Consider the following 24,615-nt stretch of genomic DNA (forward strand, 5'->3'; position numbering starts at 1 on the left):
AGAGAGGGAAAGACAGAGATAGCGGGAGAGAGGCAAGGATATAGAAAGGGAGAGAGAGAGAGGGTTCAGTTGGGCCTTTTTCAGGGGCAACCAAAAAAAAGGAAGATGAGACAGATGTACAGAGCCCGTTTCATCTAGTGGAAAAAGAAAGCGGGAGAGGCCAGACTCTTCATGCCTCTCATATTTTTCTATCTTTTTATATCGTGACCCATCACTCTTTCCTTCTTTAGACAGCACTGGAGATATAATGTTGCCTGAATGTCAGGCTACCCCCCTTCCTCCCTCTACCCAAGTCACTCTGCAGAATTTCAAAACATACTCGGTACTACAGTATATTCCGCACACTGTTTCCTTTTCATGCCCGTCAGTGGCCTACTAACCCTCGGCTCAGTTCTGCTGACGGGCCTGGTACTATAGATTACCAGCCTTGTTGCAGACTTCACTGTGTAGCCGTCAGTCCTGTTTGGGAACAGGATGTTATGTTTCAAACACCTAAAACCCCGTGACATTTTTTGACACTTTTGAAGTACACTTCTAATTTGGTATTAAGTTGCCAGCAGAGAAGTCTGAGCCTATTGTTGCATTAAGTTTGTAGCTAAAAGTAATTACCTTAATTCCGTGTGACTTTCCACATGTTTTTAGAGGACTCTTAAACCTGACCTTTTCCTAATTACGAACATACTTTCTTCTTTTTCTGTTATCTCAGGTGGTTTATTCCAACCAGAAAAATCTGTTGGCATTATATGACGTTAAAAACAACAAAAAATAAATTGCAAAGTGCTTTACAGGCGAAAGAAAAGAAAAAAGGCACAGCAAACCACTAAAGTTATAAAATCAAGGAAAAACAAGAAAATGTGAGATTAAAGCTGCTATAATCAATATTTTTATATTAAGAAAGGATCAAATGACTATGAAATGTGAAAGGGGTCATGAAGAGATGAACCTGCAGAGATTTAACACCCGACTCTCAGTTCCCCTCAGCCATACGAAGTGTGTGATGAAGCTTTAAATACCTCGTTTACACTCCCTGCCCAGCTGAAAACCACAGAGAAAAGTTAGCAGCTAGACCGTGAAGAAAGTGGAACGTTAAAGATGATTTTTACAGATGCGCACTGATTTGGCCTTTCGGAGACTTTGTGTGTGGTTGTTTGAAAGTCGAGCAAAAGCACAATAACCTGTCATAGCCTTGACCAGCCTCGAGTCCTTGCATCTTCGTAGTGTGCTGAATACACGGGGAAAAACTGTCCCTAAAACCCGCTGACTCTTTCAACTGAGTGAATTATCAAAAGCCTCTGACTCACCAACACACCAGAGGGTTTGCCGCAGGAATGTGTGTTTGCTAAAAACCAGTGTGGGCCTCCACAACATGTGGAGGAGCACAACTGAGGTTTCCTTTTGAGTGGTGAAGGTGCTGTTGTCCACATGCGCCCCTATTGTAAGTATTTACTATTGTCACCGGTAACTGTGTGATCCATCATCCAGACTGGGTTTTTATAGGTGGCCTTTTGTGGGAGAGAGGTCCTTTGTTTGGGCTGTTGTGTCCACAGTCGCTCTGTGCTGCATGTGTGTGTCTGTCGGCGCACATCTCTGTGCTCTATCACTACCATCTTTAGTAAACAAAGTGCATTCTCTCTTTCAGCTCGGTGAGATGTGTGTTAGTGTGTCTATATTGATTCAGTCAATATCTATGGGCTCCATGTCTTATTTTGTGTGCTGCTTCTCACTGTGAGTGTGTGTGTGTGTGTGTGTGTGTGTGTGTGTGTGTGTGTGTGTGTCTGCTACCTGAATACCTGTATATTTGTGGCATATCTGCTTGAGACTGTGTGTTTACTGTGCTTGTACAATCCATTACAATCTGTGAGCATCTGTATCTGACAGTCTGTGCATGCATGTGTGTGTAAGAGTGTGTGTGTATGAGGAACAGTATTCCCTGGGCTGCTAGTTATAATGTTTCTGGGGGTGATGGGGGGAACTTGAAAGCCCTGCGCTGCCCAAATCAAAACTAACAAGGAAATGATGGGGGCTCCTTTATCTCCTCTCTGGCCTGGGGGGCCGAGGGGGGTGAGAACGAGAGACTCGGGAGGGAGGGGAGGAGGGAAGGGAAGAGAGGTGGGAGGAGGAGGAGGGGGGGGGGGGGGGGCTGCCTGGCTTCCTCTTTGATTTGTAAAAAATGCATTACCTCCGAAATCAAACGGAAAATTACTGCGACGAAGCAAAACACACAGAGCAGGAGAGAGGGAGAGAAAGGGAGATGGGTGGGGCGGGGGAGCAGACTGTGGATAGGTGTGTGTGAATAGAAAGGAGGTGGGAAAGAGGAAAGGAGGATTCACCTGTGTAGTTACGCTGTTGGAGAGGAAAAGGGAGGATGGATATAGATGTAGGCGGTGTGTAGGCAGTATGAGAGTCAGCTGGAGAGACCCTGACAGACACACAGAGCACACACATATATATTATCCTCGGAGGAGTGAAAGCTTATACATGCTGTGGACCATGAGAACACGGCAAATGAAACAGATGATGCAGTATTGATGACCTGTAGCCTACAGGGAAGAGGGAACTTATAGATTACTACCTCGAACACAAAGAATATCTTATTTTTTAAAGACTCCTACCAATCTCCGCTGAGGCCGACGTACGGCTTGTATCGAGTTTTAATGGAAGGATGTGTGTTTTGAAAGAGAGACGTTTCTAATTGTGCGAATGCCAATGTGTGTTTTGATATCCTACCGGTACACTGAATTCAAAGTGATCTAACGGGCTACGTGTAGTATGGTTTTGTGGGAAAATCCCTCTTGAAAATGAGGAGCTTTTTGTGAAGACACATAGCTGTGATTTGAACCCCTGGTGATAACTTTGACTCATTACGGGAAAGTGAGCGCAGGAAGAGACACAAGGCCGATGGAAAGAAGAAAAAAAAAAGATGAAAAATGATAACATGAATGATGTGGAGAAAAAAATATATGTGAGTGAAATAGGATGAATGCCAACTCGATATTTGAAGACAGAAGGAGCGGCTTGAAAACAAGAAAGATGAAGAGAGGGAGTGAGAGAGTGAGAGGGGCCACAATCCAAAGGCTAGAAGCAGGGTGAGAGCGAGCGAGAGATAGAGGGTTAGAGAGAGTCGGTCAGAGAGAGAGAGAGAAAGAGAGAGAGAGAGAGAAATGCCTGGAGTTAGTAATAATAATTTATACAAACACACCTTAATAATTCACGTTCCATTTCAATGCTGGAGGGAAAATCCAAAATTCACAGAGCATAATTAAATAGAGGCAGAGAGTGAAGGGAGAGATAGAGAGGCCAGCATTAAAGATACCAGTGTAGCAGCAGGGCATCTCTTCCATCTGAGTTTTGTAAAACAACCCTGATGAAACTGTGATATCCTAACTGGATCACATCTCACCGTCCCCTCGCTCGTCACGGAAGCCCTCCTTACCTCCTCCTGTCAGCAGACGTCTGCATGCGTTTCTTTCCGAGACGTTATCTGACGAGCCGTCAGTTAATTTGCACGTTATTGCTTTAGCGATGTGTTCGGATCAGCTTGCTCGCATATAAAAAAAAGTAGCCCGTGACGCAATGCGATGATGGATTGATCAAATCAACAGTTTGTTTGAGGCTCTCGTGCCTTCGCGGGTGTGTTGCTCGGTTGTGGTTGTAAAATTGAATGGTGACAAATGACTGTTGAGGTATTTAAAAGAAAACCTAAAATATCTATACTATCATAGACGTGAAAGTTTTCACGAAACAACATCATTTGATTTAGTCACATAATATAACCTGCAGAAGATTTCAGTTTTTTTAGAATATTATTAAGAAACTACCATATTATCAGTGGTGGAATGAGTTGAAAGCGCTGTACTCCAGTTCAGTTTTAATTTGGTTCTTTTGCTTTGCTGTTTCTAGTACTTTATATACTCCCTTGCCAGTTTATTACGTGCAGCTAAGTAAACCTATAGTGCCGTCAAATGCAACAGACATGAAATACAACTTTCTGACTGAATGCAGATAGAGTTCTTTAACTTTATATGTATTTTTGTCATTTAAAAACTCGACCAAACAATAGTCAAGCCATATTATGTCTTAAAATGTCCCATTTTTAATGTATAATATGGTTCAACTTTCACTTGGTTTTCAAAAGTCTATTTAATTCCTCCTGTTCATAAATGCACTATAGGGATGTCCACCATGTTGCATCAGATGCAGCCTCAGGTGGCCACACAAGATCACATCCATCAAACACCTTATCTCTACCAAAGACATATGAAACATAACCTTGCCATATTTCACATCGATTTAAGGTATGTTTTTGAACTCCTATTGCGCCCTTAGATCCTTACGCAATACCTACATTTTCAAAAAAAGTTTACACTCTTCAACTTCAACTTTTAATCACTGAAATAAACTTGCTGGGTAGTGTGTCTTGTTTTTTATACATGCATAAAGATATGTATCTTCTATTTGTTTTGTTCCAGGTGTTGTGGAGGTATGGACTGTAACTGCGTCAGTGATCTGCTGCTCCCCCCGGTGCCTGCACTCTGGACGCCAGGTCAGTCCCACCGCCAAGCTCATGGAAGGGGTATAATTTCTTTGTTTGGTTTACCTAAAGTCATGTATTTTGTAAAATTAAAACAATACTCACGCATGTGCAGGCATCTTCAAACACACCTCTAAATCTGGACCCAGGTCACGTGTGAGAATTGAGTGTAACCAGACAGCCAACACAAGCAAATTCAGTTATTATAAAACATAACCATCATCGTGAAAATCAAATTGATACACATTAAAATGCATCTCAAACTTTCATAAAAAAAATTAAATAACCATACCCACGCACATTGGTAAACAAATCGAGTCTCTGGTAGTAATTGGTTGTATATGTAATGTTTTTACAAGGCTAGTTAGTGCCAGATTCTCTGTGGGATGAGTCAAAAAGCTCCTTAACTCCATCTCTGATGTGCATACAGTTGGCCCGAGCAGCATCAATCAGATCTCTCCCAGCGAGCTGTCATCATCCCACTGACCATTCTGTTGAGGCTAGAGGGCATTAGCGCAGACTAACATTGCTCAAGGCACGTGCTGTGATATTAAACACATCATCCCTCACCACCATCACTCATCAGTCATTCAGACAGCGATCCCCTCCGGCAAGCGGCGGGACAAATGACAGGCCCTAACCTCATCCTCCCCTCTTTCCTGCTCCCTCTGCCCAGGGATCGCCTTCCCAGACTGGGCCTACAAGCCTGAGTCGAGCCCCGGGTCCAGACAGATCCAGCTGTGGCACTTCATCCTGGAGCTCTTGCAGAAGGAGGAGTATAACGGCGTGATCGTGTGGCAAGGGGACTATGGAGAGTTTGTGATCAAGGATCCGGACGAGGTGGCTCGGTTGTGGGGGGCCAGGAAATGCAAACCTCACATGAACTACGACAAGCTGAGCAGGGCACTGAGGTATGTGTTTGTACACGGTGTGCTGAATGTCAAGCAATAACACTGTTGGTATCAGATGAGTCAAGATGTTTATCACACCACGGTTTACATAAATTGTTTACTCTTGTTTGGCTGAATCCCCACTTACGTCTGTCTCTTTCATGTTGGTTTAATGGAAAGATAAAGGTGGGACTTTTCCTGGGGAACGTCAATACCCTCAATTTCTCCTTATCTGTGGACATCCTAATGGAAAGTTCACCATTGAGCTGCCAAATAAAAAATTCAATACGGATTTTAAAATCAAGCCGCAGTCTGAAATTGCTCGGACTTCTTTAGAGTAGAGAACGGAGAAACTGCTCGGCACCGAACTTGCCGAAGGTGATTAAAATAATACCGTTCGCACTCCGTACCTTCAGCATTTTACACCCCCAACCGCACACAGTTTTCTTATGCAAATACACACTACCCCGACTTGTTCCCCACCCTCCCTCTGCTTTCCTTTGGCCTCTTGTTAATGGGGGCTGTCGTCAGAGTCTAATTGTTATGAATTGGCTGGGGCCACAATTAGCCTTCTTAATTAGCCTCACTTAATTGCTCAATTAAGGGCCACGGCACAATTGCCACGCAAAGCAAAACACATACACATCATTGCACCGGGCGCAGCCACTGTGGATACATGCTGATACTTACATGCTGCTGTGTTTGTTGATATCGTGCGTCTGCATAATGAGGCGTTGATCGCCAGTATTTAATGCTGAGGTGGTCTAATGCATTCTGTGTTTGGTGCACTCGCCGTGGTCACTTCAATGCAAAGAAATGCAAGTGCTCAAAGAAATGGCGTCCGAGATTTAAAGTTCTAGCTTGCGATGAGACATCCGTAGGGTTTTCAATTAGCGGCACCCCCCCCCCCCCGTGCTCTTCCACCTGAGCTCCTTTACCTGAGCCAGATGGCTCCATGTTTTGCCTTTACCGTTGATCAACCTTGCATCCTGGCAGACGTTGTGACACCTAAGTGGGTGGCACAGGAAACAGGCTTGACGACGGCTCTACACGCCCAGCGGGAGACACCTGAGGTCGCTACCGTGGAGACTTCTCTTGTTGTCTCTGTAAATGTGCTTTTCTGGTTTTGGCAGCTTCTGAGTGTCGTTGACATTTACGCGTCGCCTGGGTTGGATATCATGTTTCAGAGTCCAAACTGCTTCTGATGAATTCCATAAATACTATATTTACCCTAAAATGTAGTAAATTGTTTTCACTTCAACAATTTGTTTCGGAATAAAATCTGTTTTTTTTTACTAAGTAGAAATGCGCCGGGTTTCTCATTTTGAGACACTAATATTTTTCAGGATCATGATATTATCTTTTCATTTATTTTAATGCCATAATCCATATCATATACCATAATCTAACACCCATATCTTTTTTTAAATTGATATAAGTATAAGAAGTATCTTCCTTTGTTGTTTGTGTGTTAATGTTGACTGTATCTGAGGCTCAAAGGGATTCTGGTTTTTGGCTTTTTGTCTGGTAACAGCTGAATAAAATTTCCCTTTAAAGAACCATATTGTATTGAATCAATGCAGGCAGACATGAATTGATTTGAGTAAGGAGGAGATGAATAAAAACAGTGGGAAATCAGCGTAGCTCTTGTCCTACAGCGCTGAAGTTGTTTACTTATTCGTTTCTGTTAGCGATGAGACACAAAACCTTGATGCGAGCATTATATTAATCCTTCCCTCCTCTTTTCCTTTTCCTCTTCCTTTTTCCTTCATCCTTTATGCCCCCACTCCATCCCTCCTACTCTATCCTCTCCTCCCCTCTCCTTTGCAGGTATTACTACAACAAGCGCATTTTGCACAAAACCAAAGGGAAGCGTTTCACCTACAAGTTTAACTTCAGTAAGGTCGTGTTGGTGAACTACCCCCTTCTGGACATGGCCAACTCTCCCTTCTTTCTGGCCCAGAACCACTTCAACGGGGGCTCCACCGCTCCAGACTGCAGCCCAGAGGTACAGAGGGTAGGATGAAGGGACTGGAAGTGGGTGGGATTGGTAGAGGGATGTATTTTGTAAGATAAATGATGTGTAAATCATATAAAAAATGAACAGAAATTCACAGTCTGACACATAAAAAAAATGAGATGCCTACAGACAGAACTCTAAATCATAACCATATTTGATTTAACGCACAGAGAATTAAAAATTAGAGAAAACTGGAACAAAGAAAAAAGATGGAGAAATAGCAAGACATAGTGCTCTACTCCTTAATTTTGTATTAACAGTAATTTGATTCAGATAACTGAAATCCATTTCACTCAAGTGATTTTGCCGTTGTATTTCTCAGGCCCCTGCTGTGCGTTCACTTTTTACTAGAGAGCGAGTCATCGCGTCTATCTTTTACTCATTGTCTCTAATGGTGATCCTAATAGAATACTTATTAATTGCCCAGAGAGATTTTAAAATTGTTATAGAGGTAAATGGTATCAGAACACAGTTTTTGGTAAAAAAATGTTATGACTTTACTTGTGGGTCTTCTAAAGTGATTCGATATTAAGAGAAAATAAAACAATGAACCATTTTTAGTGTATAGCCGCACATAACTGTCTTTCTTTTGTGTGCCAGTGTGTGCAGATAATTTAATTTCAAACAACTAATGTCCTAGAAAGTGCACGTAACTTGAAAGTACAGTAAGAGAGAATCATCCATCATGTGTCCGCGCTACCCTTAAGATGGGATAAGGAGACACAGTCTTTGAAGGAGACGTTGGAGGAGGACGGTTTTAACTTGTCCTTAAAACAAAAGAAGACGTTATCCCCTCCTTCTCTCATCCGTCTCCGATGGCGTATCCATCTGTCATCGATTGAAAATGAAAGAAATGGAAAGCAAAGGGGTCGCGTCAGATCAGATCAATGGCGGGTCATTAATGCGGTTTGTTAAGCAACGCAGATCTTGCAGCTTGGGAGTACAGTCTCGCCTTTCAAACTTGGGGCTGCGGGGTGACAGATACTATTGATCCAAAGTCCTGCTCGGGGGGGAAAAAATCCCCCCTTTGTCCCCTTGATTCCTGAGATTCAAGTGTTCCATTTATTTTACCTTGCCTCCTTCTCCTTCACGTATTTTACACAGAAAAAAATAAATCAGCACACACACACACACACACACACACACACACACACACACACACAGACAGACACACACAGCTGCCCTACATCCTGAATGGATGTCATTCTCTCAGATCTCAGTCCTATTCGTCCTGTGTCCCTTCATGCAGGACGAAGGCCCACAATCCCTCTCTCTCCCCGTCATTTATCCTTTGTGCCCACAATCTTAATCGCTGGTCTCCATTTGACTCTGTACTCTTCCTGCCTTTAAGTCTCTGAGCCTCTGTGTCCTCCTACCTCCCTTTTCACCCCGAGTCCCATGACACCCCTTTTTATCCTGTCCTTGCTGCGACTCTGACACTGTTTGCATCACACTCTGCCGGGCGCTGCTGCGTTGTTTAGTGTAAAGTCATACGTTGACAGCAGCACCCTGCCATAAGGGGGGATTTGTAGCAATACGTGCGCTCTATTTGAGAAGTACACACACTAATTAAATCATTTTTCCACTCTCTTTTTTTCTGCCCCTCTTTGTCTCAGGCGATACAGTCTCTGTTTCCTCGTTTGCCAGACTCTGGCAGGGGAACGTCCCTGTTTGATCGAGGGACCACGGCACCAGGGCCCGAAGGAGACAAGCTGAGACTGGATGCATTCCCCTTCCTCAGTACAGGTGAGCCCAAAAAAAAGTTAGTCAAAAGTGCCAGAGCAAAAATAGGAATCTTTCTGTATCCCAGAGACTTTTTCCACGAGAAGAAAGACAGCTGTAACAGAGGGAGCATGAGGCGGTATAGGCAGCAAACAGACCTTCCTAAACAAAGGGAGGAAGAGAAGGGAGAGGGAAAGAGGAGAGGAATGAGGATATGGGGAGGCATGAACATTTATTGTTAAAGGAAATAAGAGAGATGGCTGTCCCATCACAGCCCGCGGTGAGGTTGTGCTTCAGGTGAGAGAGGCCAGGTTGGCCTGTGAATTATGCATTTCAGCTGCGGTAAGAAACGAGGTGAAAGCCGGAGAGAATCGTCCACCTTTCCAGCAGGATTCTCCTCATTTGTCCTCTTCTCTCGCTGCATATATAAGCGTCAATGAACGCAGCGTTGATTTGTGCGCGTTTGCCTAATTGTCAGTATTCGTGCGTTAATGCATCTGCCTTTGTACTTCTACACACTCTACATGTTCATCAGAATGTGTATGAATGTGCAGAGCTAGCGAGGCAGTGCGTAAACAGATGTACTCACACACACACGCACCCCCCCTCTCCCATCCTTCCCCACTCTGTTTGTCCTCAGGTCCTATTCCCCCCTTTTTTTCCTTCTCACCCTCCTCTCCCTCCCATGTGTCCCTGTTGTCCTAATCCCTTCCCAGGCAGGAAGGCCCTAATTGAGGGTGCAGGCTTCAGTTTGTGGCCTGTGGGCGCCCATTACTGTGTTTTCATAAGCAAGTGAGGCCTGCCTGACTGATTCAATATTCATGTGTCTGCCAGCTACTCCTGGCCCAGCACGCAGAGACTCCACCACTGTCAAATTAGCCCTGCATAGTAAATAACAGAGTGAAAGAGAGAGCGAGGAAGACTGAGAGAGGTGGAGGGTGCAGCAGAGAGAGAGAGAGAATCCTTAAGTTGGTTGTCAGTTGGAAGGAGGTACAGAATGTGGAGAGGCAATGCTTTGGTTTGTTCATTAAAACTGAATTCCAGCATCACCTCAAATTTACCACCATGTTCTGTTATCAAGTGATGCTCACCAGGACCTGAAATCAAATACGGTGCTATATTTAATTTGCTACAGTTTATGTTTTTTATTTTTATTTTTGCTTAATCTAAAATGATACAGTGACATGTCAAAACGTTGGGGGGGGGACAAATCCGTCAGCTACTTAACCTGCATTCTTTATTTCTCCGCTACATTTTGCAACTAGGTGACTGTCACTGAGATGATGTGTGGCCACCCGCCTCCTTTTTTAACATACAAAATTGGATAATACAGTGTTTGGAAGATGTAAACTCTGCTTTATTAGACGCTTATCTTTCACTGCAGTGCAGAATCTTTGTGTTCACATCTGGCTGTCAGCAGTGCGAAGTGGGTGTACATCTCAGTACTGGCATGCATAAATGAACCATCAGGTTTTTTTTTTTTGTTGAAAGCAGCCGTGCCAGAATTGGCCCCTGTGGCTTCTGATTAGAATTGCTAATACCGATGAGCATAATTAGTGAACATTCTTGGATGTTGTATGTCAAGACACCTTTGGCCCTTCTGAGAGCTAACCTCCATCTCTGGATTTTCTCTGTCCTAGGTGCACCGTGCTACACCAAACCCCCGTCACTGCTGGGCCCGTACGCTCGCAACCCACCCTTCGACTACCCCTGGGGCTTCAACCCCTACCTCCCAGGGGCTTTCTCCCTCAATAACTGCCCCAAACTGCCCCCTGGCTCCCTCTACCCCTCCCAGTTTTACCCCAACCCTTTGCAGAGCGGCCTTTCCCAGCTGCCTCACCCCTTCTCCTCCCTGCTCACCCCAGGGGAGGCAGGTGGGGGTGAGAGGGGAGCAGCGGGGCAAACCGGAGGGACAAACGGCACAGCGGGTGGTCAGCCGGTCAGACTCATCATGCCACCTTTCCCCGGGAGCCTGTCAATGGGTCGGACGGACATTGGCAACGGGGCGTCATTGGGGGAACGGGAAAGAGCGGAGGCCAATCCTGCGGGCACAGGTCTGAGTCTGGGGCTGGGAGCCATCGGCCTAGGAGCTGGGACAGGGACAGACCGGCAGAGCCCCACGGAGAAGAGAGGAGGGCTGAAGCTGGACCCGGAGTCAGACTCAGACCTGGAGATCACAGATCTGAGCGACTCCAGCTCTGACAACGAAAACGAGCACGAGTTCGGCATCAGGAAGGAATCCAGGCTGGCGAACCGCTCACAGATAGTGTTGGATGGAAAGAAAGGGCGCGTGCTGCCACCCATCTCCTCTCTCCCCCCGACAGTGTCCCCACGTCCCCTGAAGAGACTGATGCCCGTCAGTCCGCCACCCCCGTCCCTGCCTCCATCACGTTCCCCCTCTGTGGCTCTGCATGACAGACACAAGGAGACAGAGACTCTCAAAATGATACACAGCTAATACATTTTCTCTCGCGTCCACCATCTTGCCAGACTGTGCTCTGATAACTCTCTTTCTCTCTCCTTTCTTTCCCTCAGACACTTTTTTTTTTTACTTTAAATTCACTCTCCGTAGATCCAGAAAAGGCAGTTGTGCTCTTGACTTCTGAAATGACTGTTTCCCTGTTTGCTGTGTAACTTTTTTAACTTGCCTACAGACCATCACACTACCGACTCGTCCATCTTAGAATATATGTGGCGTACAGTGTTTTTTGGGGTATCGGCTGTGTGTATCACCAACTTGTCCTTTCTGTTTTGATCCCTCGCACCAAATGATCGCTCCATGGTTTGTAGACTTGTTTTACACGTTGCATGCAGTACTCTACAATTTGCTGTCTGCGGCTGAGCTATGATAGAAGGCGGTGAGGTGGTAAATTGCAACACAGCAGCGTCTGCCTCGACAAACATTAACAAACAACATCCCTATACGAACAGAACACAACAACAAATAATGCTCAGATCGATCCAATTTTACAGATTTGCCCTGTAATTCTTGAGATTTGGACTATACATATGTAATCACTATGACTTTTGAGACATAGTCAAATACTGCCACCTAGTGGTCCTTTCAGTCAATGTCTCCTTAAATGAAATCATCTTCCCTCCGTAATCCTGTGAGTGAAATTGGTGCCCTTAAGTTTATTTTGCACTTTTATATTTTTTGTTGCGGGTTAATTTAAATGTTAAAATCCATATTTCGAATAGTGTCAACTGTGATAGTCTGTGAATATTTATTTTGTCCTGTGGTTCAAGTATTTCCTGCACATTTTCTGAAAGGAAAGAAAAAGAGAGCAGAATGAGCTGGACCAACCTAGTAATTTGTATGAACATTTCAGTGTATATATTTTATTATGTTGTACATTATATTTAATTATTATTCACTATGATAAGATTTAGCTGTATTGTTGTGATTTAATTCAGTATTTAAACATGTTGGAAAAATTATAAGCTTAGGTGTATCAAAGTTTAAATTATTAATGGAGGACGATCTGCACTCTGAAGATGTTTTTCTATGAGGAGGACAGAGTTCACACTGGGAATTGTCTCTGATATTCTCGACCCCAATTAATTGTGCCCTTTGGTCATTTTTGCCAGATGCCCAATCTACGAACCCTCTGGGTTCAAAAAAAACATGCCAGTAGACTTATTTTTATAGTTAGCATTCACCCGGTGTAACTGTACTGTAATTATTCTTATGTGAATAATATTGGTCTTTGCATTTTCTTTTTTAAATCCTCCCCCGAAAATCTGTTTTGATTATTTTTTTCAATCAGTGCTTTCTGTCCGTGCCAGCAGCAGGGCAATTGGTTTTGCTTGAGGACATTAGAAATTAATTAAATATTCAAAAATTGTTTATGTTTGCTCTACCCAGATCTAATGACCAACATCCTGCCTCCGGCCCGTTTCTCAACACATAATATTGTACAGCTTCATAGCCTTTATAGCCTATGGTTTGTCAAACAGTGGCGGTATACGATTAGTTGTGAAAGCTCTATTGTAAAGTTAATGTAAAGCTCTATGTTTGTTGCTACAGGAAAGGCCTCCAGTCACCTCCGCGTGGAGTACACCAACCTACAGCTGTAAATACTGTTTCCTTTGTGTGTGTATGTGTGTGTACACATCCAAAAATGACAATGCAGTGGTTTTACTTGTCATCTCTTTGTTTTACTGTAAAGAGGAAAAAATGGAAAGTGCAAAAAAGAAGAAAAAGATTAATATCTTCAAAAGCAATAAACATTATTCTGGATAGTGGACTGTTGTTGACTGTGAGTTTGTTGAATGGGTTCATTTAGTGACGTCAATTTCTATCATAATGTTGGAAATTCATTGCATTCCAACACATTTAATTCATGCCATTAAAGGCACCTTGATAATAGCAGATACATATTAATTTGGACAACACAGTATATTTAAATATTTGGAATGAAACTACATTTTCTATCTGATCACTTTATATCTCCTGTAGTTAGTAAATTATAATGTAAATAATTCAGATGTGAACGCTGATATCTGGCAATTTAGAATTGTGTCTATTTCTTCACTGTGCTTATTTTTGATGAAAAAAACAAAGTTATTAAAAAACAATGTAATTATCAAGGAAGAGCTGCTTTGTAAAGATATTAAGAAAGTTTGATTTCATCTTCGCAAATAGATTTGGATTTCTGTTAAAAACAGCCCATATTTTATCCTCAGTTAATTTGATTAACAAAAGCATTAATTGGATGATCAGAGAATGACTGATGAAGATATAACATATTCTAATAGTGTTGTGTTTTTACATTGCTACTTGTTCCTACTTTGGTGTATTAAAGTTAATGTTTTCAGGATTTTGCTTTTACTCCTGTTACAGCAATTTGGTGAAAATAGATACTCTATTTTACACATTATTAATGGTAATAATAATACAGTCTGAGCCATCATAAAGAAGGAGCCTATATAAGGATACCTTTAGAAGGTATTCATTCCGACACATTTTATTACTTAACCGCTGACCGTTACAAACTCTGTTGGACCTCTTCTGGGCTTGTATTTTATTATTTTTACATTTTATTATAGGCGTCTGCCATACTTCTAATTCACACAGCAGTTCATTCAACACTTGCAGACACAAAACAGTGTCCTTATTTTCACCGTCTCTGTCATTTGCAATCATCAAACCTTTCACCACCAATCAGGAAATTACTAGTTTGAATGTATTTCCAAGTGAGACTGCATCTGCAAATGTTGTATCCTGAGTGAGGAACACATCCCTCAAAGCATCGCACCGTACTTCAAAGGTCTAAAAACAGAGTGAAAGTAGATTTGTACCGTTTCAACATGAAGGGCACGGCCGAGGAACGTTTGTACGATCTCTCAGTCAATGAAACAACCTTATGACCGTATGTCCTCAAGTATCAGAGCTACAATCTTAAATCGCCATACGGCGGCCACTCGAAATGTGTGAATAAATCAAGGTTACGACCATGATACAAACAATGAGGAGTAAACTGATGGGAAAGCAGGCAGATGCTCTAGTAGGTCCTCTTTATATCGCAATTCATTCTCAGCCCAACGGCCATTGCTGTTAACACTTTGCCAGCAAATTATCTAAGGTTTGAGTCCTTACTACAGGCCTGGGTTTAAATAAGTAGATAGCAGCATACACTTTTCATTGCTGTGTCAACCTGTAATGCAAAATTGATATAAGCCCAAAATAGACTGTATTTCAAACCAACATGGTCAAGAAGTCCTTAATGTGCTCAAAATTTGAACATCTGCAATTCCATGAAAACGGGTTCTGATGAAGATTATTATACAGAGCTTGAGGTGAGACTGTTTTGTCAACAATATTTAACTTTGAAACTCAAATGTTGTGACGTTAAAACCTTAAGGGTTTACTAAATAGACATGCAGTTTTATGTCATGTTAGTTTGAGAGTTCAGGTCAAATTGTGAGGTCAGTCCAGTAAGTGAAACCTCAGAGGAGAAGGGGAATAGCGCATGCACGTGTTCCCCCACGAGGTGGCGCAAGGAGGCTAGAATAGCAGTGAGGCAAGTAGTGGCCGGGCAGGTAGTAAAGTTTGATTTGGGCAATCAACTCTGTAAACATGTCCTTTATGGTCTGTAATCTGTTCATGGCTTCGCAGTGTTGTGTGCATTTTATTTATCAAATAAATAAACAAATAAATTAAGAGGGGGCAGCCCTACTTTATACAGGTTGTTTAGGAGATCACAAATAAGAGAATATAAAAATAAATCAAATTTTCTGTTGGCTGCAGACATATCAGAGATTAACACTGAAGATAAGGGAGAGGTCAGCTTTATGTGACATGCTTCTACTAAGTTAATGTAGGAAATTGTGTAATAATTATTACAAATCAAATGTTGGACAGTCGTGTTGTTGTCAAGTGCAAATAACCTTCACAACACTTTGACATACTTTAACCAAATATGTCGTGAAAACTAACACGTAGCCTTCAAAAAATAGGCCAACAAACCACGTAAAAGCGTAAATATCACGCTTATAAAATATTTATATTCAGCATAGTACAGGGTGAGGATCTCAATGGGGACGAGTTACTGTGTAACACAGTGCGGAATCAAGCCGTTTTAGACGGGTTACTTTTTTTTTTAAATTTTGACAGTCGAGCTGTAAAACACAAACACGCACAAGAGTACGACTAACGTTACATTACAATCACTTTCTGTATTGTTATCTGACACATTATTTTGAAACGCCAAATCGTTACTTTGTATCCGCCGTCAGTTGTTTGATCTCCCTGTGCTGCTTTTTTTTGTGTGTACTTCCGCATATAATGTTTTTTTTTCTTTTCTCCCCACTGACACACGGCAACTTTGGAACAGGAAACCTATTTGACGCTTCGGCTGTCGCTTTTTCCTCTGTAATCACTGGTAAGTATGTTATTTCAACACTAACGCTGACGAGCACGATACAGAGTATTAACTTCTAAAAGCTTTGTCTGGTAAAACTATTTAAAGTCGTTATGGATGTTTGTTTTTATCGAGAGAAACGGAGTATTCCTCAACCCCCCCCCCCCCTCCGCAGCCCGAGGTGCAGACGGTAGCGTCCACATACACAATGCTTTATTTTAACATTGTTGGTTCATGAATGTTGCATTGGAGCAAATATGACTTTCATTAGGAAACTTGAAGTATGTGTTTGAATTAGTTATAACAACTTCAGGTAGCAGAGTTGGCCCGTGTGAATTTTCTGGCAAAGCCATCAAGGACTTTACGACTTGTCTCGTTTAGGTCTTCTACCAAACTACAAATCACTTTAATATTCGCACAGCGGCTCATGCAGTGTCATTTGAGTTTATAGCCGGGGACCTTGGGACATTTTTTATGTATTCTTATAGTCTTTGCAAGAGTGCCCTGCTGACACTTATCCTAGAAGTTCTGTGGTTTGTTTCCTCATAAGGGAATTATAGTTATAGAATAGGAACCTGCTTGTGTGTTGTTGTTTTTTTCTTAAATTATGTTTTTGGTTGTTTTCTGCTCTGTCAATTTGAAAACAAAGGGCTCTCCTCGCGGTGATTACAGAGGCTTATTCAACATCAGTGCCAGAGAAAGCATTTCGTTTTCCTCTTATTTATTTGTCAACACTGATTGTTTTGCACGATAGGAACATATGACACGAGTCCCTCCCAGTTTTCTCTCCTCCTTTTCCTCCCTCCCTCCCTCCTCCTCTCCTACAGCCTACAACTCATCTGATGAGCCCAGAGAGTGTGGGTTTCAGTCCAGACAGTGTTCAGTAATTAGTGTCTGCGTATAATTGATTATCCATGATGATTTTTGCCTTGTGAAACAGAGGACGTTGCCTCTGCAGAATAGGCGAGAGTTTCCTGTGCTCACAGGAAACTGCAATTACTGTACATCTAGTGCGGCTTCATTATCTCAACGCAGTCATTAACTAAAGATAGGAGGCTGGGGCAGTGTGGGTTGAGCTTGCCAGTAAGCCGAGATGTTTTCATTAATCATTCCGCATAGAACGTTTTTTCGCTTTTCTATGCCATGTTGCCGGACCAGTTTGACTTATTTGTGCCTCTGGCTTTCACTCCCCTGTTTTTTTTTGTTTTTTTTTAAAAGTCTGCAAGCATGACCATACTCATAATTACAGTAATGTTTTATCAACGAGGCGGTTTGCTAGTTGCTAGACGGTTGCCCGCGTGTGTGTTAAGGGTGTTGCAGCTGGCGGTTTCCGAGACTGTGATGCGTTCCCAGCCAGATGCTGCTGCACCCCAGAGGCCCCATGTGAAGCAGGGCCCTGCCACTTCCTGTTACGCTCTGCTAGACTAGAGGAGCACTGCACTTGTCATCTCTCTCTCTCTCTCTCTCCCTCCACATTTTACAAGTGCAGGCTTGTCTGGAGCCTAAAGGCTACCTTCTCTTCCTTTTAAAGGAATGTTGGCTATTTAATCTGAGTTGCTGTGCTGCTCTCTCTCCCTCCCCGTCTCTCGCTCTCTCTCTCTCTCTCTTTATTGTCCTATAGGCCTACGTAAACTCACCCACGTCCACCGTCTCTCAGAGAGGATAAACTCGGATAGAGCGAGGCATCGTCGTTAGCCTCTGTGAGTAATACCCAATAACTGAAATGACAGGTAATGGCACCCACAGTGGAACAGCCAGAGGGTGTCCTGAGGGCCTGGAGCCTTGTTGCAGGCAAGCTAATAATTTACTGTAGTCAGGCACGGACTTCAAAGGGAACACAGGTATTCTTCTCTGGCCGGAGTTAGATTGAAGCCCAGGTGGCAGATAATGAGAGACAGAGCGGACTAGGCCGCTCTTCTTCTCTCTGCGGGTCAGCGGTGAAGTCTACTGATCCCTCCTGAACGAGCTCAGTGGGTGAGGTGAGGTGAGGTGAAGTTGCAAAAGTCTTGTGTGTGCGTGTGTGAGTGCCGTACGACGCAACTATACCTGAAACCACGGCTAATCTCAGCTAATGGAGGTGACACGTTGCAAGTGTTGTGTGTGATGATGTACCATGGTTTGTCCGGTTTCTCCTGGATTATTTCCTCGTTGTGGGTCAAGTTTAGAAAACATTCGATCCTGCAATTATCACAATGCAGTTGACATTCATTAGACCCTGCCTGCCTGGTAGACGCCCACATCTGTGTAACTCCATGCCCATAGCTTCTAATGCCAGGTTCAGACTACACGATGTTTTTGTCTGTTACGATGGCCACTGAGTCAGATCATAGAGTCGTATATATTTGTGGCTTGACTTACACATCGGGCTCCGAACCAATCAAAACTTGCGGTCTTTGACGGCGCCCTTGATGTCCTCGGGAAGTAGGTGAACAGACTTCCAGGAACAAGGATGTAAACAAACAATGGTGGCGTGTATGGTGCTGGCTGCCTTGTGTTCGGAAAGGCCTAAAAAACCCAAAGCCGAGATAATCCTGATGACATCACTATGACATCATCTGGGTAATATTCTCAGACTTTTAGAGAAAATAAAATGCATTTTTCCGCTGTTGTCGTGGCCCAGATACTTACTTATATGCGTACAGTTGGTGGAATACCCCTTTAGGAGAGTAACATTGTATTATAAGAATACATAATCCCACTACACTCATCATATATATATATATATATATATCTATATATATTTAATGTATTCATTTTAGACCATTCACTGTGAAGCTAACACACAAGTGCCACTGCTGAGTAGTCATGTATGGCATCAGCTTATTCACATTACAATGATCTGTAAGGTAAATAAACTCACGCAGCTCAGTCAGTGTGTTCACCTGCCAATCTCTGTCATCTCTCCGCTGTCACTCAACCTAGACAAGGCTCCCTGCTCACAGCATATGTGTGGTCATTGTGTCTGTGTGCATTTGTGAGATCCCCCCCCCCCCCCCCCCCCCCCCCCCCAACGAATGACTCCTTCAGAGGCCAAAATAAATGCAGCCAATCTCAGCTGTCAAACTTAATGATAAGTGGAGTATAACCTGGGCTGCAGCAGCTAGTTCCTCACAAACTGGAAAGAGTTACATCCATCTATCCAAGTGTGAGTCAGAGGGATGGCCGGCTGGAAAGCCGATGTGCCGGAGAGTCCGTGAGTGAGTGAGGAAACAGAGAATGAGCTCTTTCATTTGAGGGCCACGGTGGAATAAGCGAGACTCGACTCCATAGATGATGTTGTTTACTCTCGAGGAGTGAAAGATGATGGGGGGGGGGGGGGGGGGGGTAGACAGCGTGCTGCGTCTGTGTGCGTGTTAGCACTCAGACCTTTGCAAACAAAAAGGATTCTTGTATTTGTTATTTTCCTTTTTGGATAATGCCACCAGTAAAGTTTAACCGTTATTTTAATGTAACTGTGTTTGGTGCAGATTCTGCTTTATTAATAGTTGATAGCTTTACTTACTTTACTACTACATTTTTCTCAAGTGAACGTGCCTAATTTTTTGATAATCGATTCATTTGCTTCAATAATTTTCAAGCAAAAATGCCCCAAATCTGCCTTTTTCAACTTTAAAATTGTGAAGATTTGCAGTTTTCTTGTCTTATATGATAGTAAAATTGATTATCCATGTGTATTGATTATCCATGGGTATTGATTATCCATGGGTATTGAACACTTTTGGACAAAACAATCAATTAAAAACAATGTTGCTTTGGGAAATTGTAACTGCCATTATTGACTGCTTTCTGAGTGTTATTGAAATCGTCCCTCTGAAGCGTATTGGCAGATAATAGTAGATAAAGCCTATTTTTAAAGCAGTCACTGGCTGACACTGATTACATGAAATTTCCAAGATTAATTTACGAGACAAAATATCAGATATTCTCTGAGATTAAAGTGACAAATTGATGAGAATTTTTTCTTTCTTTTTACAAGATTATGAAGTCATACATTTATGAAAAATAGTGGAGTGGAAAACTGTTGTAACGCTAGCGACCGTTGTAGTGTTATTTTAGTCAGGATGGCGATAGACGGGTTTTCTTTCATGTTTTTCCTGTTTTACATTATTTACATAATGCAAACATCAGTATCCATGGCGATATGGAGAAAAAATAAATTCAAATATCACAATATTTTTTACCAAATTCCTCTATCGATATTGCCACAAAATTATAGGGTTGACAAATTATTTACACAGTTAGATTTTTGATAGATAATAATTTATAATGTGCATATAATTACTAATACGCTAAGGTAAATCATAGAACAGCTAACAGTCTATGGCATAACCACGCTTATGCCATGTCACAATAATATGTATAATATTACGTTGCCCAGCCCTACTTTGAACTTCAATAAGTGGCTGTAGACTCTCCAATATGGACGTTTCAGCTCTATTGTTTGCTTTTTATTGAGCGTTAGCTCATCAAAGTCGGAGTCCTTACTTCATTTTAAATTTAAATCTGAGGAAACATTAATAATCGTCAGTACAGAGAACTGTCTGGGAGAAAGATTGCATTTTTACTTGATTCCTCATTAATAGGTCTGTTCAGAGGGAAGAATGCTGCATATCTGGTTTGCAAACTATTGGCATGAGCTAGGCATCGTGAACCACGGTGTGCTTGTGTGCAGGTTCAGAGGCATTTTTTTGGCCTCCGAGACTTTGATTCTGGGCCGGCTAAAATTCCTCCCAAAAATGTTCCGGATCAGCTTGTTGTTCTCGTCGCTGCGTCGATTTGGTATCGCGTCAAAATCAGCAGCTAATGAACGCACGAATGCAGACAACAGACTTGTGAATGAATGAAGAGCTATTTTTGGGTTTTTTTGTCACAAAATGCCAATCAGATGTTTCTGTGTTTTGGCCTCAATTACTGCTCCACACACACACACACACACACACACACACACACACACACACACATGGAAGCCGTTAGGCCAAGCTGGAGGTTTACTGTGAGCTGCCAATCCATGCCGGTCGATACACCCCGGCCTATCAACTGTTTCCATGAAGCCAATGACCTCTATATGGGGACAGGGGGAGAGGGAGGATTGTGGTGGTGGTGGTGGTGGTGGGGGGGTGGTGGTTGGCAGTTTGTTGGAGCCGGAGAGTGAAGTGTACTTTGGCTCTAAGGAGAGAAAGTGTGTTAGACCTCGGTGAACATGCATGGCCATGTGCACGAGGAAGGGAGGAGGCTCAGCAGCAGCTTGTTATTTGGGATACCTGGTTTACCATCAGCCTTAAAATGCTGGGAAGTCTTGCGCTGAGATTTGGGGGAGTGAGGGGGAGTAAGAGGGGGGGATTGTTTGGCATCATTTAAAGAACTCTGGGAGCAATGTCTGCTCAGCTGAAATCATACGAAGAGAAGGTCAGTGGTTCTCCGCAGCGGTTGTATCAAAACAAAATCACATAAGGCCATTGCTGCAAAGAAGAGACGTCGGACAGACATGTCAGTGGTGCAAAAAGTCCTTTTGAAAGCAGGAAACAAACAATATGACTTGTTTGGACTTACAGCTGAACAACATGTAAGGCAATGAAAAGACCTGCCTGTGTTTTCCCGGCGCTATTGGCCATAATCTTATTTTAGCCGCTACGTAATGGTCGTTAAATGACATAATTGGCCCTTGTCTGCCAGCCATGAATGCACTGGCTGTCTTGGAGCGCTTGCATAAGGGGCCGCTTTATGTTCAGCTAAAGGTGGAGGAGACGAAGGAGGGAGGTTAAGAGAGAGAGAGAGAGAGCGAGAGAGGGGGAAAGGAAAATGGAACAAGATGTAGAAGCATGGTGTAAGAAAAAAAGGATGTGGTTGCCAAGGCATCTTGAGAAGGCATCTTCTTGCACCTTCACTACAGATGAGCCACTCCCTCTCACACCGATCTCACTTCTTGTGTACACTGACTGTCAGCGCAGTGACGAGCTTTCTGGGATATCTTTTGCCCTCTGTTGTGTTCAGACCACTGTTCTGTTGCCCCGTTACCTCCTTCAACTGACACGCAGACATTCAGTCACATTTGGCCTCGTTATCTTGAAATGTCTTATCTCTGTGAGTTGATAAGAGCCTTATCTTTAATGGAGTCAGTGATTGTCTGTTCACACTAATCTCTTCGGAACATAAATAATACCTTTTCCACGTTCGGTAAATCTTGCGAGAGACGGATTAGAAAGATAACGGTCACTATGGGTCAAGCACCCATAATGCAACTGCATAGTGTCTTTCATCCGACGCTCTGTGTCCAGTAAATGCCCACGTTTGTTCTCCACACCTCCAGTTTGTAACGTAGTCTTTTAGCCCACCCTTAAGGGTTAGTCATTCTGCATTTCTCTACACATATAGTTAGTGTACGTGACAAATAAAACCTTTGTCCTTTAATCTTCTTCTTTTTTTTTTTTTATGGGCCATGTTTTTATTTAATTTCTAGTCATGTGAAAGCACATGGCTGTGGCCCATAGCTTTGTATTCATTACATTGAGTTAACTTTGTCACGTTACGCCTCAGGTCTTGTTCAAACCATGTGTCCACACACACACACACACACACACACACACACACACACATTTTGTGCATGTACATTTAGTCTATATTTTTGCATGCTGCTTGTTTATTAAGACCTATACATGCCCCTCGCACATACACACACACACATGCTCCATAGTCAGACATGCCTCTGGGTGTGTTTTCACTGAGGTGCTAGCTCACTGTCACCTCTGCACAGCTGCAGCCAAAACCCTTTTGGTCGAGGTTGACAGCATTCAGTGTGTATGTGCTTGCTCATGTGTGTCGTATTTGGGGAGTCGACGCATATGTTGTGAGCTCTTCAGCTGTAGGTCTGTCCTCTAACTCCCATTTTCTGGATGCTTGTTAGACTTAGTTTCTCACATTTATGTTTTTATTGCCTGTTTTTTTTTTTTTTCTTTCTTTTTCACTGTTACTGCCTTGTTCTTCATTTCCTGCTGCAGTGTTCCCCTCTTCATTTCTCCTCCTCCTCCCCCCCTTCTCACAAGGCCTGTCTTTCTCTCTCTCTGTTTAGTCTATAGGGTTCATATAGGCTAGTGCTTGTAGCCACAGTCATGTTTACTAGTCCCAAGTAACTCCTAGAAGTTTATGAATGCAAGACAGACCTTGACGTCTGTAAAAGTTAATTTAATAATAATTTTTAAAAAGCCGGAATCAACAATTATTGACCAAACGTTTCATGTTGAGGATCCCACTTTTATTTAATTTCAATTTGTCTTGGTGTGTCAGTCTCAAAGCCATCGTGCTGCCAAAAAGACATCTTCATCCACATGTTTGAAACCTCGCAGTTTGTTGACCAATCCTGTCCTGTTCACACTGTTCTTATCAGCACCGTGTTCCTCATTTGTTCATCTCTGGGTTCCGTTCATGCTGTGCGGGTAACTTCCTTTTCTGGTTCACGTGTGAACTTAGAGAAGAAGTTGCCCACGAGGTTAGTTTGGTGCAGTTGTGACGCAAACACTTGGGCTCTTTACCTTTTTCAACTTTTAGCACTCTCTGCCTTTCTGTCCTCTCTCTCTCTCCCTCTCCCTCCCTGTCTCACTCTCTCTCTCTCTCTCTCTCTCTCTGTCTCTCTCTCTCTCTCTCTGTCTCTGTTTCTCCCTCTCTGTCTCTCCCTCTCTGTCTCTCTCTCTCCCTCTCTCCCTCTCCCCCTCTTTTCATCTGGTCATACAAGAAATGGCTCTGATAGCTTCCTGAGGAAATTACACCCACTTCCCGTCTGTGTGCCCCCCCCCCCCCCCCCCCCCCCAGTTATTCTACGTCTTTGCTCAGGCGCCTTGGGGAGCAGTGGTGCTGCTGCTAGGAATCCCCCCCAGTCTCTGCTAATGAGGCTGTGGCCTGATGAGGCAGCCAGATAAACAGCAGTACAAACACAGAGCAAGCTATAGCCATTAGCCGCTGGGCTATTTCTGGACGCTGCCCTCATAGCATATAGAGGACAGGACACATCCCATTGTGACCGAGTGTAAGAAGAGAACCGGGACTTGTGCGTGTACAAAGGATTCTGTGGCCAGGTGCATGAAGTAAGTGTGAGTGAGTCACCCTCTAAAGTTAGTGTTTCCAGTACAGGAACATAATATGCTGAGTGTTCCTCACTATATCCTTTGAATTGTACACTTGTCGTTGCACTGCAGAGTTCAAATAATTCAAACTTTTGTGCTCTATGCTACAACTGATCCGGTTACCGCTGACTAAGAGGCATCTCTGCTGACATATTGGTCCAATATGAAGCCACTATCTGATCAATTGTTACGTGATTACGCTTTTCTTTATTCTTGAAAAATGAGACCGTCTCTTATGCATTGATGGAATGGGTGTGCCGCTTTCTGCACATTCATCTCAATGTCCCCGGATGGAATCCCTGGGGAGCTGTCTGTCTGTCACAGTATCTGTTTTAATACTACGACTCTGGGGCACTAAAATATGAGGATAAACATAAAAGAACAGGATGAAAAGCAGAGTTTCAATGCTCTCTGGTTAAAAGTTTAAAGCCTGTTTGACTTCTACACTCAGGGTTATTCATGGCTGTGGTTG

The 24,615-nt window shown here is 43.1% G+C and overlaps 2 protein-coding genes across 3 annotated transcripts in view; both read left to right on the forward strand.

The window, feature by feature from the left end:
* Positions 1–4,482: 4,482 nt before the first annotated feature.
* Positions 4,483–11,621, forward strand: erfl1 (Ets2 repressor factor like 1). The gene is made up of 5 exons (XM_076109620.1): positions 4,483–4,543; positions 5,208–5,442; positions 7,252–7,429; positions 9,058–9,187; positions 10,804–11,621. The coding sequence occupies exons 1-5, from the start codon at positions 4,483–4,485 to the stop codon at positions 11,619–11,621; spliced, it is 1,422 nt and encodes a 473-aa protein (XP_075965735.1).
* A 4,295-nt stretch (positions 11,622–15,916) lies between these two features.
* arhgef1 (Rho guanine nucleotide exchange factor (GEF) 1) overlaps positions 15,917–24,615 on the forward strand; it is a 36,567-nt gene continuing 27,868 nt past the window's right edge. The window contains exon 1 of one of the 2 annotated variants that reach the window (XM_076109463.1): positions 15,917–16,050. The gene's annotated coding sequence lies outside the window, so the exon portion shown is untranslated. The remainder of the gene's footprint in view (positions 16,051–24,615) is intronic. The other variant, XM_076109464.1, reaches the window with a different exon arrangement.

This window comes from Anarhichas minor, unplaced genomic scaffold, assembly GCF_050575085.1.
Source record: "Anarhichas minor isolate MPS153535 unplaced genomic scaffold, ASM5057508v1 ptg000041l, whole genome shotgun sequence".
NCBI lineage: Eukaryota > Metazoa > Chordata > Actinopteri > Perciformes > Anarhichadidae > Anarhichas > Anarhichas minor.

Coding starts and splice junctions, on each gene's coding strand:
- erfl1 (XM_076109620.1), top strand. CDS start 4,483: ATGGACTGTAACTGCGTCAGTGATCTGCTGCTCCCCCCGGTGCCTGCA. Junction 4,544..5,207: donor GCCTGCACTCTGGACGCCAG/GTCAGTCCCACC, acceptor CCCTCTGCCCAG/GGATCGCCTTCCCAGACTGG. Junction 9,188..10,803: donor ATTCCCCTTCCTCAGTACAG/GTGAGCCCAAAA, acceptor TCTCTGTCCTAG/GTGCACCGTGCTACACCAAA.